Here is a 15,845-nt window from a genome sequence, read left to right on the forward strand (position 1 = left end):
GTAAAGACCCTGCACTGATATTCGTAATTTGAACATGAACTGCAGAAGCCCCTGGCTCTCTATTAAAGTGCATAAAACACTACTCCACAGTCCGTACAGATGTTCAGTGAACGTGTGTGTGTTCACGATCTGCTGATTAGCGTTACGGACACAGACAGTTATTGCCTTTCCCCCCCGGAACACCCTTCATTGTAACCTCCCCCTGCTCTTACTGATACACTTGTCCAGATGTTAACTTGTCGTCACTTAACCGATTAAATACATTGCAGACTGTGTTCCTACAGAGTGCGAGAACAACATTACCAAACAAATCACACTCGTTAAATGAATATGAGGCAGTTAGGGTTCCAAAGCCATCCCGCCCAGGAGTCAGGTCTTTCTGCCAGTAATACAAAGAAAAGTCTCTCCCTGCACTTCTCCAAATTCAGCCTATCTATACTTTCCTCTTTTTTGTCCCACTCAGATCTCCTTCCGCCCCAAGTCCCTCCCCCGTTTTTACGTTACTTTAGGGATTGTGCGCTCCTCCTCCTCTTCCTAATATCAAGATAATAACGCGTGCAGAGTGGATTTGAACTTCCAGCCAGACCAGTGAAGTGGGTGAGTACAGTGGTCTTAAAAATAAGCAGCTCACGCTCCGCGGATCATTTGGAGTCTCCGGCAGTTTCGTTTGGAAAAGTTTTAAGTGATCAACCCGAAACGAGCCAGCTGGATTGTGGATACACTTCCAAGGTTGTATTACATTATTATAATTATAATAATAATCATAATAATAATTATGATTATTATTATGTTTTCTCCGTGGCTCACCTGATGTTAACTAAGGGTAATATTTGTGTGGTTATTTAGCGATATTACTATAATGTCAGTGTTTTATTCCCATATCAGGAGCTGCTTTTTAGGTGACGGGAATGTTCCCACACTAATAGAGCCAAGTGATTAGAGACTCATTGATAAAATTGAGCCAGGGACCAATTACGTCCCCTCAACCAGCTGATCACTTGATAAGCGGTATCACTGCGGCAGCCTCAGTGAAGCCCTGGGACAGCTCTTAGCACACACGTGGTCTCAGAAGCAGCGCTTTTCTCTTGTTTTTGAATTATTTTTTAATAATAATAATTATGCAAACTAGAGCTATGTAAAACATTAAAGCAAAACCTAAATGTGATTCACCGACACGAAGTGTCCTGATAAGATTAAGAAAAGTTTCTCAGTTATTCATAATTACTCAGAGACAGTTAACTTTATGAATTAATAAATTTTTATTTAACGTTGAAATAGAACAAATAGTACTTTATATAGTCCAGGTAATGTGAATTCCAGACATACATGTCCTAGTTCATGCAATAATGGAAGAACATTGGGAAAACATGTTATTCCATTATGTCTGTTCATTTATTTTAGTTAACAGTATTTCAAAATTGTAGGTTATATGAGCTACAATAAAACATCTGATTTTATTTCCATGCGATTAAGTGAGTAAAGAAAAATACGATTTTAAAAGCCTATTTTTGTCCAAGTGAAACTGTCCTATAGATTGCTGAAATGCTGCATAAAAATCCACTTCACCTGGAAACACAGTCTAGTCTTTTTATTTACAGTGTAAGGCTACAGCGCAGCAGTATTTGTGCTTGTCTGCACCAACACTACTGGTTGATATTCCTGTACAAACTACTAATCTAATAAATAATGGCTTGATTGGTCAGTTGAGACTAATTGACTACAGTTTAGAGGGTATTACTAATTTTTAAAATCATTTTAGAGGTTATGCTACTAGGTACTACACTAGACTGCACTTTCTGTGGTTTGTGGTCACTGTGTTGCTTCTATGTTTAAAAAAAAAAGCTTATCTCATTCGAACATTATAACATATATTAACTAAAGTTAACTGTAGTCTTACAGTAGGCTAATATTTGGCATTTATTATAAGGTCCCACACTGACTGTCACTCCTTTTTTTCTTTCTTGCAGATACTGTTGAGATGATTAAACACATCCTTATACTCCTGCTCTGTCTTGTGTGTCCGTGTTCACCCCGTCCTCAGCCAGGTAAGTTGAGTCTAGCAGGATGTGATGATTTTGTAGCTGAATCCAAACTTTGTAACCCGCCCTGGTGCTTTCTCTCTGACGTAGCTGTAATTATGTGCCAGATTTTCAGATCCAAGACTGACAAAGTGGAAAATGATTATACTCTCAACATAACACAAATTCACTCTGCATACACACTTAACCAGCATTCCCTGGTTAAGTGTGTATGCAGTCACACACACACACACTCTTTCACTTGTTTTTTTTTTTCCATTTTCTTCTTGCAGCTGAACGCTCCCACACTTTCTCAGAGCAGGTATTAGTGCAATACTTCTGCAGATTCCACAGTTGTTTATGCAGGTTAAACATATATTTTTATATAGAATTGCAATTTATATTTGATTTATAGTTGAACTCCACAGAAACTGCTTTCCTGCTTTGAACCAAACCCTGCTCAGGTGTAGCTGGTCACTACTCTTGCTTTCAGATTGATCTGCAGCTATGTGTATATTGAGATCAATACAGCCATTAGGCCATGGGCATAGACTTCTGGGTATGACACATGGGCCTGAGGGGTCTGGTACTTAGCTATTGGCAGCAGATCCTACTTTTCCTGATTCTATTTGGTGTCCTGAGAGCTAAGGAGTGGGTTGCTGTGGATCAGTGTTTCAGTGGATGGGAAGTGACGTTGATTCACTGCATTGGGCCTCTGCCTTGTATTTTTGGAGCCAGACATGATCATATTTAGACAGGGTGGAGTACTAAGTTATCAGCTAATGTCAGCAAGCTGAGTTAGCTAGCCTCACACAAAGACTCGGTGTAACACACAGACAGAAATAGCAAAACTAGTAAAATACTGGAATTGCACTCATGAAAAGTGGAGTCTAGACTTCTTAGTTAGGTTGTACGTCCATTAAAATGTTGCAAAAAGCATTGCTTTTATTCATTTTAGACTCAAACTGGTTCCTGTTTTCCTTCCAGCACCTCCAGAGATGGCAGTGAAGATGGAGGAGAAATTGGCTGTAGCTGGCTCTCTAGCAGACACAGTGGTGCTACCGTGTTACTTCTCCATAACGCAAGCTTATTCCAGCAGTTCCGCACAAGCTCTGACGCACACCCCTACACCTGCGCAAACTCACAGCCAGAGCTCTGATGACTACGGCAGGATCAAGTGGACGAAGCTAGACGGGCAGGAGGAGAAAGTGGTGCTGGTGGCCCAGGGACTGGGAGTAAAGTTGGGGCATAGCTTTGAGAGCAGGGTGTCAGTGCTCAGCTACCCGCAGTGGCTTGGAGATGCTTCTCTGGTGATAGAGAAGCTTAGGGCCAGCGATGCTGGGTTATACCGCTGCGAGGTGATGCATGGGCTAGAGTCCACTCAGGTCACAGTCATCCTCACTGTCAGAGGTGAGTAAAACATACAGGAACACTAGCAACTCACCATTTTATAGTCAGGTTAGGAGTCTGTATGCAAATCTACAAACTTGATTGTCTGTATCCAGATGTGCCCAGCTGGCAGAGACTTCAAAGTTGAAGGTGTCGCCAAAAGTATTAACTGAAATGTGTGCACGTGCCATTTTCTTTAAAGTGCCCTTCCTCTCCGGTCATTGTAATGGTCTGTTTTCTAATCCATCTGCTGAAAGAGGAAAGATTCTCTGAGATGACCTAAAAACTTTTAGGCAACTAGTCCAAAGCTAACTGTGTCCAGGAAACACTTTACTCCAGTGTAATGTGGAAACCTAAAGTCTGCTTTACACAAACACTCGCACCAGTCCCAAAAAGCTGATTCTGTTCATCGTAGCGTTTTCAGTGGGAGAAATGTTTCAGTATCGTCCAAGTGACTTCTTCAGTCTCAGCTGACTGCAAGTTTCCCAACCTCATAAACAATACATTGTGCACAATGACTGAAACTAGCACCACTGGCAAACAATGTGATGGGAGGTCTCACATCAGTCTTTCACTCATTCAACTTGTGTCTTGTTGTGTACAAAGATATTACAAAGATATTACCACTATTTTAAGCAGTGTACTGTATTGTGAGGAGAGAGTGTTTTTTTTATAAAAAAAAAAAAAACATATGCTGGAGATCCAGATCTGCATTATTTGCAGCCTAGGAGAGTGGCTAGCATTCATTTTTTTTTAAAAAGTTTAATTCTGATTTTTTAAAATTCTCAAAACACAACCTTTCAATTTTAGACAAAACTTTATTTAACACAGGCATCACTAAAGTCAAAGCATGGTGGACAAAGAAATTCACAGGACTGGGAGCCACTGCGATAGAGGGAGAGGTGTGTTATTTCACAAGCTCAGGTAGAAGGTGTGTATGATTGCAATGGTGAGTGAAAGGAGAAGGGTAAGAGGGCGAAGCAAGGCTACAGAGAGGGGTGGTTCACCGGGTGAGAGGGTGAGTGATGAACGAGCAGATGTCCGACGTCCTCTTTTCCACAGTGGGGGTATCTTGCAGCAAGCAGGAGGGCAGGCAAGTGAGATTTCAGGCTTACCCCAGGAAACCTAGAGGTAAGACCAGTGGCAGCTGGCAGGTAGCAAGTGGGCGAGGAAGACCAGCATCAGAGGGAATTCGATTCTTAGTGGAGATGAGTGAATGCTGATCCAAGGATGCAAAACTGGAAACACAGAGCAATGTTACACAGGGAAATGAGTATGCTAACGGAACATGGAGACATAAGGAAAGGTGGACCTGGGAACTAGAAACAAAGCCTCAGGAGCAGAATGGAAAATATGCCAGAATACCAAAACACACCAGATCTTGACAGTACCCCAAGAGTTACCTCCAGGCACTGATCTGACCTGCAAAGACACTCGTAGAAGTAAGAGATTAAAGAATGGTCAAGGATGAATGCCCGCAGGACCCAGGAATGCTCCTATGGGCAGTACCCCTCCCAGTCCAACATGAACTGATTGCGCTGGCCTTGCTGACAAACGTTGACGAGCCAGCAACAATCATAGGCCGGGTGGCTGTCGATGAGCCGGGTGGCTGTTGATGAGCCGGGTGGCTGTTGATGAGCCCGGTGGCTGTTGATGAGCCGGGTGGGTGGTGGGGGAGGATCGCATAGAGGGCACAGTTGACTGGAATACACCGGTTTGAGTTGAGACACATGAAAGGTGGGATGACTGCGCAGTGATGGGGGCAACTTGAGTTTGAAAGTGATGGGACTAATTACAGTCTATTTCATATGGACCAATAAAACGAGGAGCTAGTTTTTGGGTTAATGATTTTAATGGTAAATCTTTAGTTGGAAGCCATACTGTCTGACTGGGTGGAAGGGAGCAATGACAATCAGTGTACTTTTTGTTGTGGTTTTAAGCAGATTTGAGTCCAGACCTGCTGACTCAGTTGGAGGTGATGTAAAAGTAACGCTGCTCATCACCCTGAACACACCATCCCCACTGTGAAACATGGTGATGGCAGCATCATGCTGTGGGGATGCTTTTGTTCATCAGGGACAGAGAAGCTGGTCAGAGTTAATGGGAAAATGGAAGGAGCTACATACAGGACAATCCTGATAGAAAACCTGTTGGAGGCTGCAAAGGACTTGAGACTGGGAAGGAGATTAACCTTCCAGCAAGACAATTATCCTAAACATACAGCAATAGCTGCAATGGAAGTGATTAGATCAAAGAATATTCATGTGTCAGAACGGCCCGGTCAAAGTCCAGACCTAAATCCCATTGAGCATCTATGGCAAGACTTGAAAATTGCTGTTCACAGATACTCTCCATCCAATCTGGCTGATTGGCTATTGATTTTGTTTTGATTTTAAGTTTGATTTCCTGATATGTAGATTTGTTTTTCAAGCATGAACTGAAACCTTGACTTTTGGATATTCATAATTTTGGTCGTATATGTTGATATTTTGTCTCGAGGACCTTCAATAATGGATCTAAAATTATGTTGATTTAATAAAACACTATTGAAGGCATCCGTATATTCCTGATTGTTGATAACCCTCCTGCAGGTGTGGTGTTCCACTACAGAGCTAGCAGCAGCCGCTACAGTCTGAACTATTCTGAGGCCGTGGAAGCGTGCCACTCTGTAGACGCATCCATCGCTACACCTGAGCAGCTGACAGCTGCTTATGAAGATGGCCTCGACCAGTGTGATGCGGGCTGGCTTGCAGACCAGTCAGTTAGGTATGTTCCTCCATTTCTTTAAACAAATAATCTCAAGTTTAATGTCCCTCGTAATTTCATGATAAATTAGCAGATAAAATAACCGAAATTCAAAAGTTGACGTGCCATTTTGAATCTCAGCGAGCCCAAATGTGATGGTAAATCAAGTGCGGTAGGCCAACTCTGCCACACCAACCCTCTGTATTTCCTCCTTCATTACATCCATGGATCTTCTCTGAGATCTTTCTCTTTTCCTCCTTGCAGCATCATCTTCATCATCCTGTCCTCTCTCTCGTCTGCTGTATTCAGACCACCTCAGCCTCACCTTTCTAATTTTGCCTCCAATGTGCTAAACCTGAGATGTGTTCTACTCGTTGCATGTTCACCTTTCCACCTGTCTCGCTCTTTTATTTACACACAGAATTTCATTCCTCTTCTCTCCAGAGAATACTTCCCCCTCTCGAGGCTCTCCTACACATGCTCCCTACTTTCACTAAAATATGTATAAAAATATCTGTAATTCCTAAATGGTCAAAGCAATAATTCAACTTGAATTAAGTTTGTTTTTGATTTAAAGCTGAAACTCTGCACTTAAGTCACATTTTCATCGTGTGCAGTTCACTGTGTTGGTGCACAGAGGCAAAACTACAAAAACTGTTATTGTACACGTACTTAGGGACCCAACTATAGAACATGAAAACGGAATAAACAAATAAATACGACCTCGTTAAATATCAGATCATGTCTTGCTCTGCTTTTAAAAATATTGTCATTATTATTGTTAATTTTTCAGATATCCACTCACAGTGACCCGTCCAGGCTGCGAAGGTAATCTAAAGAATCGGCCAGGTGTGAGAACCTACGGCATCCGTGACCCCATGGAGAAATACGATGTGTACTGTTATGTAGACAAACTACACGGTAAATACACATGCAAGACAAATACATACTGAAATACAGAATTATAGAGGCAGTGGTTAGCTTAGCTTAGCTAACCTGCTGCTAAGTGTTTAGCAGAACACTTTTCTGAAGTTAAAATTTCAACCTTATAGCTCCTCCACTAGGGATGGGTATTGATAAGATTTTCACGATTCCGATTCCATTTTCGATTCTGTTTAACGATTCGATTCTTTATCGATTCTCTTATCGATTCTTTTTAAAAAAAGGAGAACACTAAGGTCAAATAGCTTAGAACTTTGTTTTATATCTTCTCTTTGAATGAGATAGAAATTTAGGAGTAACATGGCCTTACAAACCCAACAGTGAGATCTTAAGAGATCCACAGCCTACGGCTTTTCAATGGGGTGTCACAGGGTCACCAGGAAAAAAATTGTAAATGTAAAATAATAAAATAAATATTCTTCTGTAGCAATAAAACAAGAATATCCAGTAATGTTCCTGCCTACAATTAAACACATTCACTTACCTAAAATCGGGGCATCTGCTGTGGCAAATGGGTGCAAACCTTTGACCACAAACTTAGTCACTGCTCGGTGACATTCGTCTATCCTGGCCTGAAAGGAGACGCTAACGGTAGACTGCAGCGACAACTGCCAGCATCTGAGCCAGACTCTGTCTGTCTCTCTCATCATGGTCACCTAAATGCAGCGCACAGTAATGGCAGGTTTTGTAATAAGGCAGATCGCGCTAACATAATATGCACTGTTAGTTGATTATTTACCTGCCGCATTAACGGGAGAGGACGTGCAAACGTTACCGCTGCTGCTGGGTTGAGATTCACGAGTCCGGAGCGGAATTAAAAACACAACATTCATTTAAGGTTATCGCGTGTTTTGTGAGCAAATGCTTTTGCATATTCGTAGTGTTTCCTCCCTTAAATGAAATATCTACTTTGCAAGTATTGCAAGTTGCCCTGTTGTCATCCTTTCTCGTAAAGTATAACCAAACTTTTGAGCGTTTGAGCCGCTTAGGCGCCGTGTTTCCTGCCAGGTAAATGACGCTCCGCAACGTGGTGACGTCATTCGGGGCGACTGGAATCGATAAGGGAATCGTTTGCAAAAATGGCAAACGATTCCAAGGAATTGAAACAGTGGGAACCGGTTCTCAACAAGAACCGGTTTTCGATACCCATCCCTATCCTCCACTAGTTTCTGCTAGTCTGCTGCGGCTCTATACCAGGGGTGGGGAACTCCAGGCCTCAGGGGCCGTTGTCCTGTAGGTTTTAGATGTGTTCTTGAAACAACAAAGCTGATTTAAATGGCTAAATTACCTCCTCAACATGTCTTGAGGTTCTCCAGAGGCCTGGTAATGATAATAATCATTTGATTCAGGTGTGTTGATCCAGGGTGATATCTAAAACCTGTAGGACATCAGCCCGTGAGGCCTGGAGTTCCCCACCCCTGCCCTTTATCCGGCTGATTTTGTCGAATTTGGTTGAAGTCAGCTTATTGTTACAAATGTAATTCATTTAAAATATCAAGTAAAAAGACTGTGGTTAGCTGTAAACTGACTTTGTGTATCTGCTCTGTCTGTAGGCGAGGTATTCTATCCTACTTCCATCAGCAGTAAGCTCACCTGGCAACAAGCAAGGGAAGAGTGCGAGAAGCATGATGCCGTGCTGGCATCGCCCGGTCATCTGTTTGCAGCCTGGAGGGCGGGGCTAAACCGCTGCGACTTTGGCTGGCTATCTGACGGCAGTGTCCGTTACCCCATCACCATCCCCAGGCCTCAGTGTGGAGGAGGCCAGTTGGGGGTCCGCACACTTTACAAGTATGAAAACCAGACTGGTTACCCAGACCCCACTGACAGGCACGGGGCTTTCTGCTTCAAGGGTAAGACAGAAACATACATTGATCCAAACTGGACAGTAATTTACTCTGCTTATTTTCTTATTTGCATGAACTTAGTCTTGCAACAGAGTGGTCTCATATCTATTAAGTGTTTATCCCATTATCTAGTTTCAAAGGGTGAAAAAGGCTGCGAAATAAACAGTTTTAAAAAGCATGTCAGTTTCGGCAGCTTCTTTCATTTAAGCCACATACATCGAGCTGGTTTCACAGGACAGGAGTCTGTCACTGTTATTTAAGGGTTATTTTACCTTACATAAATATTAAGCACGTTGACATGTCTGTGCTTGTGATTTGGCGCTAAATAAAATCAAATTGAATTGAATCGAATAGTTGAAGTCTCTGCATCCTAGTTGACTTTTGAAACTCTAAAAACCACAAGCTTTAATTACAGATACAGTCCCGCTCAGGACCTTTGCAGGTCACAGAGCAGTGTGTCACAAGACACCGAGTCTCAAAGGTAATAATAATTTGGAGATCTATAAGCATGTATGTGCAAATTGTTTGGTCATATTTTAATGAGGAATTCTGCTTAGAGCAGCTTTGTCTTTAGATGCATTGTGTAACCTGGTTAAGAAAATTAGTAATATTACAGATAAAAAATTAAGACAAATTACAAAGTGTATGGAATACAGGTCCATGCCGCACTGTTGAGCTTGCAATACTTGCCCTCCTCCAAACATCCACAACACTTTGTGGATGTTTGGTCAATGAACACTGAGGTGTCACAATCTGCAACCACTTAAAAGCCAAGTAAAAAGAAGTTACAAAGAACAAACCCAACCAAGAGAAGAATGATCTCTCAGTAGCCATGTTAATGGTGGGCCATATTTTTTACGAGGGGAAAAACCCAGCACGTGCACTCTAACACAGATAGAACAGAAACAGGACAGGTCCCTAATGTTTCACAGCTGGGACCCTGCCCAAACTCAGACAGACAGACGAAGGAGGAGATGTAAAAGAGGGGGATTTCTCCCATAAGTGACATCATTGTATAAAAAGCACAAAACTTTAACAGTGAGCCCAGCTCAGTCTGCAGTGTGAAGTTGCAGCATCAAGTATGAGGCACTAAACATATAATTTCACTCACTTGCCTTTCTGAACATGAAACCTGTGTAATGTGCTTTACCGAGACTTAAGTATAGTGGCAGGACTGCAAGAGAAAGTAAATGTACAGTGACGGTGTACGGACAGACCCCAGCCAGATGGTTGAAGCTCGCCAAATACATGACATCATATCTGGGCAGGACTTAACATGCAGCCAGGGTCTCCTTCACAGTGCAAAACGACAGACTCAACCACAGTTAAAGCACAAGTCTGCAGGCAATCCACACCTTTAGCAAGCTCTTTGATAGATGCAGTAATCAAAAAATGCAGTTTAACAAGTATTCCTTCAATAAAAGTCACAATAAAAGTACAGACGTATAACAGCTTTTACTTAGTAAAAGTAGTGCAGAAACATTTGATTCAATTCAGTTCAATTTTATTTATATAGTGCCAAATAACAGCATCGGTTGCCTCAGCATCTGCTCTGTGACTGCTTCACCTGTTCTGTTACAGACTTTCTGAGGACTTGTGTAACCCAGTGGAGTCTAACTGAATGGAGCATGACCGTAACATCATTTTCAGTTTTGTTTTAGGTTGTCAGAAAGGTATTTTCTCTAGATTATAGAGGATAATAGTGGTGTTGTACCTGCAGTATAAAACATCATATAAGAATCAGTCCATTTACCATTATGTTGAAAAGTCTTCCTTATATGTCTCTCTAGATCTAAAATTATGGCTATAGTGCTAAAGAGAAACAGGAAAACAGCACACTCACAAAACCCACCCAACCAAACACCCTCCTGCACATTCACACATGGAGGGGACTATGTTACTTCCAGTTTATTAAAGCATTATGTATGTGACTTTCAAACCCCCCACTCATTCCCAGGACACTAACCATTTGAACTCAGCACTTAGACATACACAAAGGAATGCATTGTATGTTCAGGAGCCCTAATTGTTAGTTTTTCATGTGGTATATGCTCCATTATAACAAGGCATTAATCTTCCCTATAATCAGAGATTACTTGGAGAAGGGCCTTACAACAAAACTCTTATGCACTGTCTAAAATTCTTTTAAAAGCCTGATCAATGTGAGACAGTTACAGGCTTAAAGAAAGTACATCTTTTTCAGCTGAAAGTTGTTGTTTTTTCACAAATCACGACATAAAAATTATCTGGTTCTCACCAAGTCTGAGATAAACAACAGCACATGTTGTGATACAGCGTGTCAATAACGAGAGTATCATTTAATAAAAATGGCAAAAGCATTGTGGGAAAAGCTAAGCACACCTCATGACTGAGCAGCTTCTAGAGACACCTGTAGCAGCAATAATTTGGACTAATTATTTTCTGTCTGACTTTATCAGTCTCTCACATTGTTGTGGAGAAATTTCAGCCCATTCTTCTTCACAGCATTTCTTCAGTTCATAAACTTTGTGAGGATTTAATCATGCACAGCTCTCTGAAGGTCCACATCATTTCTATCAGGTTGAGGTCTGGAGCACTGATTCTATGCTTTTTCAGTTATTCTGTTGTAGATAAGATGCTGTGTTTGGGATTATTGTCCTGTTGATGACCTAGTTTCACCCAGGCTTTAGCTGTCAGACAGATGGCTTAACATTTGACTCTAGAACTGTCTTGGTCCTGGGTCGGTGACCCAGTGTTTTGGTTTTTGTCTGATTATTGATCTTTGTTTTTATCTGGAGTTTGACTGCTAGTTTGATGGTTTCTGTTTTGTATTTCTAGTTCATAGGTTTTCGTCCCTGTACTCCGTGTCCCCTGTGTAGTTTCAAGTCCCTGCCCTTGAGCCAGTTGTATGTCCTGTTTTACTTTGAAGGTCCATGTCTCAGGTCGTATTCTGTTTTGCTTTCCCGTTGTCTTGTCTAATTAGGTTCAGCTGTGTCTCACTCCTGTGTGCCATCTCCTTGTTACCTTGTGTGAATATTTGGTGGCATTTTAGGTCAGGGATAGCTCAGTAGGTAGAGTGATGGCCCCATGATCGGAAGGTCGGGGGTTCGATTCCATTGAACGGTGACCCTGAGCAAGGTGCTGTCCCTACACACCACTGCCCACTGCTTCACAGAGTGAATGGGTTAAATACAGAGAGGAATTTACCCTCTGGGATCAATAAAGTATACGTTATTATTAGTGTGTGGTTACCTCTCTTTTTTGTTGGAGAATCTGTGTATCATTCTGTGTATTATGCCTGTTGGTCATCTTGTTCATCTTCCCCAGTGTCTCTCCAGCTAAGTTTCCATCTTTCAGTTTGTTTAGTTTTATGTTTCTAGCTTCATGTTTAGCTGTCCCCAGTTTAGGTTTTTATTAGTGGTTTTGAGGTAATTCTTACAGCCGCAATAAAGGCTCATTCTCAGTTTGAAACACTCTCCTTCATCATTGTCTGCACCTGGGTCCACGCCTCTTATCTCCACACTGTTTGTGAGGCAAACCGTGACAAGAAAGCAATCTTCTCTGCTAAGATGACTGGCAAAGGTCTTCTGTGTTTTCCACTTATGAATAATCGTTCAAACTGTACAATGATGGACTTGGAAAGGTTTGGATATAGCCTTACATTATAATCCTTCCTAGACTGATTAATTACTGATGTACAATTGATAATGTGATCACACTTACTGATGATCAGATAATCAAGTGAATTTGGTTTGCAGCTTAAGTCCCGTGGAAACACAGAATTTTACGTAGTTTTTCACACACTTTCTGTATTTTGTCTCAGTTGATACGGTGTAATATGTCATGTTTTTGTTCTTTATCTGAGGTTGTATTTAACCAATTTTAAGATAATTTTTATTATGTCTTGAGGGTGTGCTATTTTTTCTGGGGACTGAAACAGCATTTCCTTTTATAGCTTGCTGTGTGCTAGCTGCCGTCTGACAGCTTCCCAGACTCCTGTTTCTTTATTTAATGACTCATTGGTTTTGCTGATTTCATTCTGTGAACATTTTTCACTCAGTATAAATGTTGCTTGCTTGCCTAAATGGTTTTTAACACACTCATAGTTTTCCACATTTTCCCACTGCCAGTGCTGTGTCTTATTTTCCAAAGCAGACGGGTTTATTTTCTACCTAATCATTCTTTACATTATATGCCAGCTTTACAATATGATTTTTGCAAATACTCATTTGTAACTCACTGCTACGTTGATCACTAACACTTCTTCCTTCCCAGCATTTGTTTCTGAATGACTGACAATAACATGGACAAACTGAAATGAAAGAAAGGAGGAAATGAGAATGATTTACTTTAGTATTAAAGGGATGTTTTAATGTGAATTCCTACTTCCCGAGGTTTTCCTGTAATTATTTCCTAAATGCTTCTTTAATCACAAGTGCATGATTTGTATTTGATTTTGACATTTTGTGACCAATAAAGGTGAAAAGTGTAATCTTCCATATTGACCTTTTGGCCTTCGTTGTTCTTGCACTCATGTAGCTTTATGAATGATGCCACCCATTTGACATCAGCCCTGGTGTTGTTAGGCCCTTGCAGTGATTCAAACCAGTAGGGAGCGCTTCTTGCTGCCACCACATTTGATATAAAGAAAGACTTGTGAATATGGCTAGTTTTAGTGAAAATGTTGCTTCCTTACATTAGTATTATGTGTTTTGCAATTATTTTTTTGTAGTGACTAAGAAAAAATTATGCCTTTTTCATTAACAGAGTTGCAGTTGGGCAGGACTTCTTAACTGCCGAGCTCTTTGTAGGACCCACTTCTAAATTCTTGTCTTGCTCCTGTGTTCCCCTCTTTTACAGTTAGACTGGAAGAGCCAACTACTACGAGTTCCCTGATGACTCCAATTGTGTACAAACCTGATATTCCTACATATAGCCCCCATGCTACAATAGCTTCACATGTTGAAAGAGCTGAAATCCAAGGAAAAGGACCAGAACCTGTTGGACATTTACCCACAGACAGCCCACTTACTTCTACACACACCACAGCCTCAGCAACTCTTTTTACCACTTCACAAGAGCTTGTATCAGGAGATATCTTGCAGCTGCCTCCATTACCCACCACCCGCACTCAGCCTCCACGTCTGGACATCTCCCAATTAGATCCGACAGGATCAGGAAGGGGTGAGACCAGTAGCAGAGGGGAAGAAAGCAGCAGCCGGGGCAACTCTGGTGGGTCTGAGGTAGGAGCAACGGCAACCCCGGAGATCACATCAAGGCCTACTAAACTTCAGGACATCAGTGCACGGGTTGAAACGTCATCAGTTGAAGACGCCGCTGCACACCCAGTTCCATCAGAGATCCTTACACCAAAGCCAGACATCGCAGCTGGGACTACTGAAGTGGGGGAACAACCTGCAGTTGTTTTCAAAGAGGATTACACCATTAGAGCTCAAACGATATTTGACCATGAGGAGTCTCTGGACATTCCTGAGACGACATCAGCAAAACCTCCTATCCATCTCATCATTGTCAATGTGCAAAGCACCAATGGGTCAGAATCAGGTGAGCTGGGTGGGGTGTTAATTAAGTCATGTAGTAATTTAAGTCATACTGTTAGGCCCTGGAAAGCATTAAGAGAAATGACATATAGATGCCAGTACTGTGTTGAAAATTTGGTTGCAAGTACTGGCAAAAATAATAAGTACATGTTAGCATGTCATGTAAGCATCGTTCTCTAGAAAGAAGGAGAAGTATGATGACAAAAACACACATATGTCCATGCCAAAACATGTCTTTTTTTCTTGGCGTGATTTACGTAATGACCTATCCCACGACAGAACACATTAACCGGAAGCCAGCAGGCATTTAAAGCCCCAGTTGTGGGGGCTGTAGAGGTAGACCTCCAGAGTGGGAATTTTTCACCATTGGCAATAAAAAGATTATTATCTAACATGTGGTGCAATGTGCCCTCCTAAATCTTGTAAAAGGCTTTGGCTGAGAACATTTATCTTGGGAATTATGTTTGTTATGTTGTGCTGTCAAGGACTGAAGAACAGCTGATTTTGTTGTCTCAGTGGAGTCACATACACCACAGCCTTGAACTTGTCTAAATGCTAGTCTAAAGAGGTTTATGTGTAAACATAAGTGTCGACACAGCTTTAAAATGATTGAGAAATCTTGAATGTAAGCACACTGATTTGCAGCACTGTGATAATAGTGCAGATAATTCAATTCAATGTTATTATATGTTAACAATATTACGATACAGCGACAAATCACAACAACAGTTGCCTCAAGGCTTTATATTGTAAGGTAGACCCTAAAATAATACATACAGAAAAAAAACCCAACAATTATATGACCCCCTATGAGCAAGCACTTTTGCGACAGTGGGAAGTAAAAACTCCCTTTTAACAGGAAGAAACCTCCGACAGAACCAGGCTCGGGGAGGGGCGGGGCCATCTTTCACGACCAATTGGGGTGAAATGGCGATAACAGCACCTCGCAAGTGGCTCTCCTGTCTACTGCATGTTATACCAAGGCAGCATCCATTGCAGCAGTGCAATAACACTGAAACAAACTGTAGACTGACCCGATTCTATCAACAATTTGTAGTAAGAACTTCATGTGTAAAATGGCAAAGGACACAGCTCATGGTGTGCAACCTTTTTTTTTTATATGCTCACACATTTTCACACAAAACATGCTGTATTTGTAGAGCCAGATGTGGAAATGATGAAGTCAGTCATTGCTGTGCAGCCAGTTTGTAGTTAAACACACTGTAAACACACCACAGCACTGGAAAAAACAGGATGGGTTCGACAAAAGACAAACACTGTATATCAACAGTCTTTCTGAACACTTTCTTTTCTTTTCACTCACACGCAAAGAGACAGTGGTGGTCTGATGGAGTGATTAGTCTGCT

General features: G+C 41.5%; 1 protein-coding gene across 1 annotated transcript in view; it reads left to right on the forward strand.

Annotated features, from left to right (window-relative positions):
- The first annotated feature begins 47 nt into the window (after nucleotides 1-47).
- The window catches only part of vcanb (versican b), a 35,722-nt gene continuing 19,924 nt past the window's right edge, over nucleotides 48-15,845 (forward strand). The window contains exons 1-7 of the mRNA XM_085166159.1: nucleotides 48-729; nucleotides 1,968-2,045; nucleotides 3,006-3,428; nucleotides 5,999-6,173; nucleotides 6,946-7,073; nucleotides 8,648-8,944; nucleotides 13,778-14,482. Coding sequence (XP_085022285.1) covers nucleotides 1,979-2,045; nucleotides 3,006-3,428; nucleotides 5,999-6,173; nucleotides 6,946-7,073; nucleotides 8,648-8,944; nucleotides 13,778-14,482 — 1,795 coding nt within the window. The 5' untranslated portion in view covers nucleotides 48-729; nucleotides 1,968-1,978. The remainder of the gene's footprint in view (nucleotides 730-1,967; nucleotides 2,046-3,005; nucleotides 3,429-5,998; nucleotides 6,174-6,945; nucleotides 7,074-8,647; nucleotides 8,945-13,777; nucleotides 14,483-15,845) is intronic.

The sequence above is a fragment of the Neolamprologus multifasciatus genome, chromosome 7 (genome assembly GCF_963576455.1).
Source record: "Neolamprologus multifasciatus chromosome 7, fNeoMul1.2, whole genome shotgun sequence".
NCBI classification, from domain to species: domain Eukaryota; kingdom Metazoa; phylum Chordata; class Actinopteri; order Cichliformes; family Cichlidae; genus Neolamprologus; species Neolamprologus multifasciatus.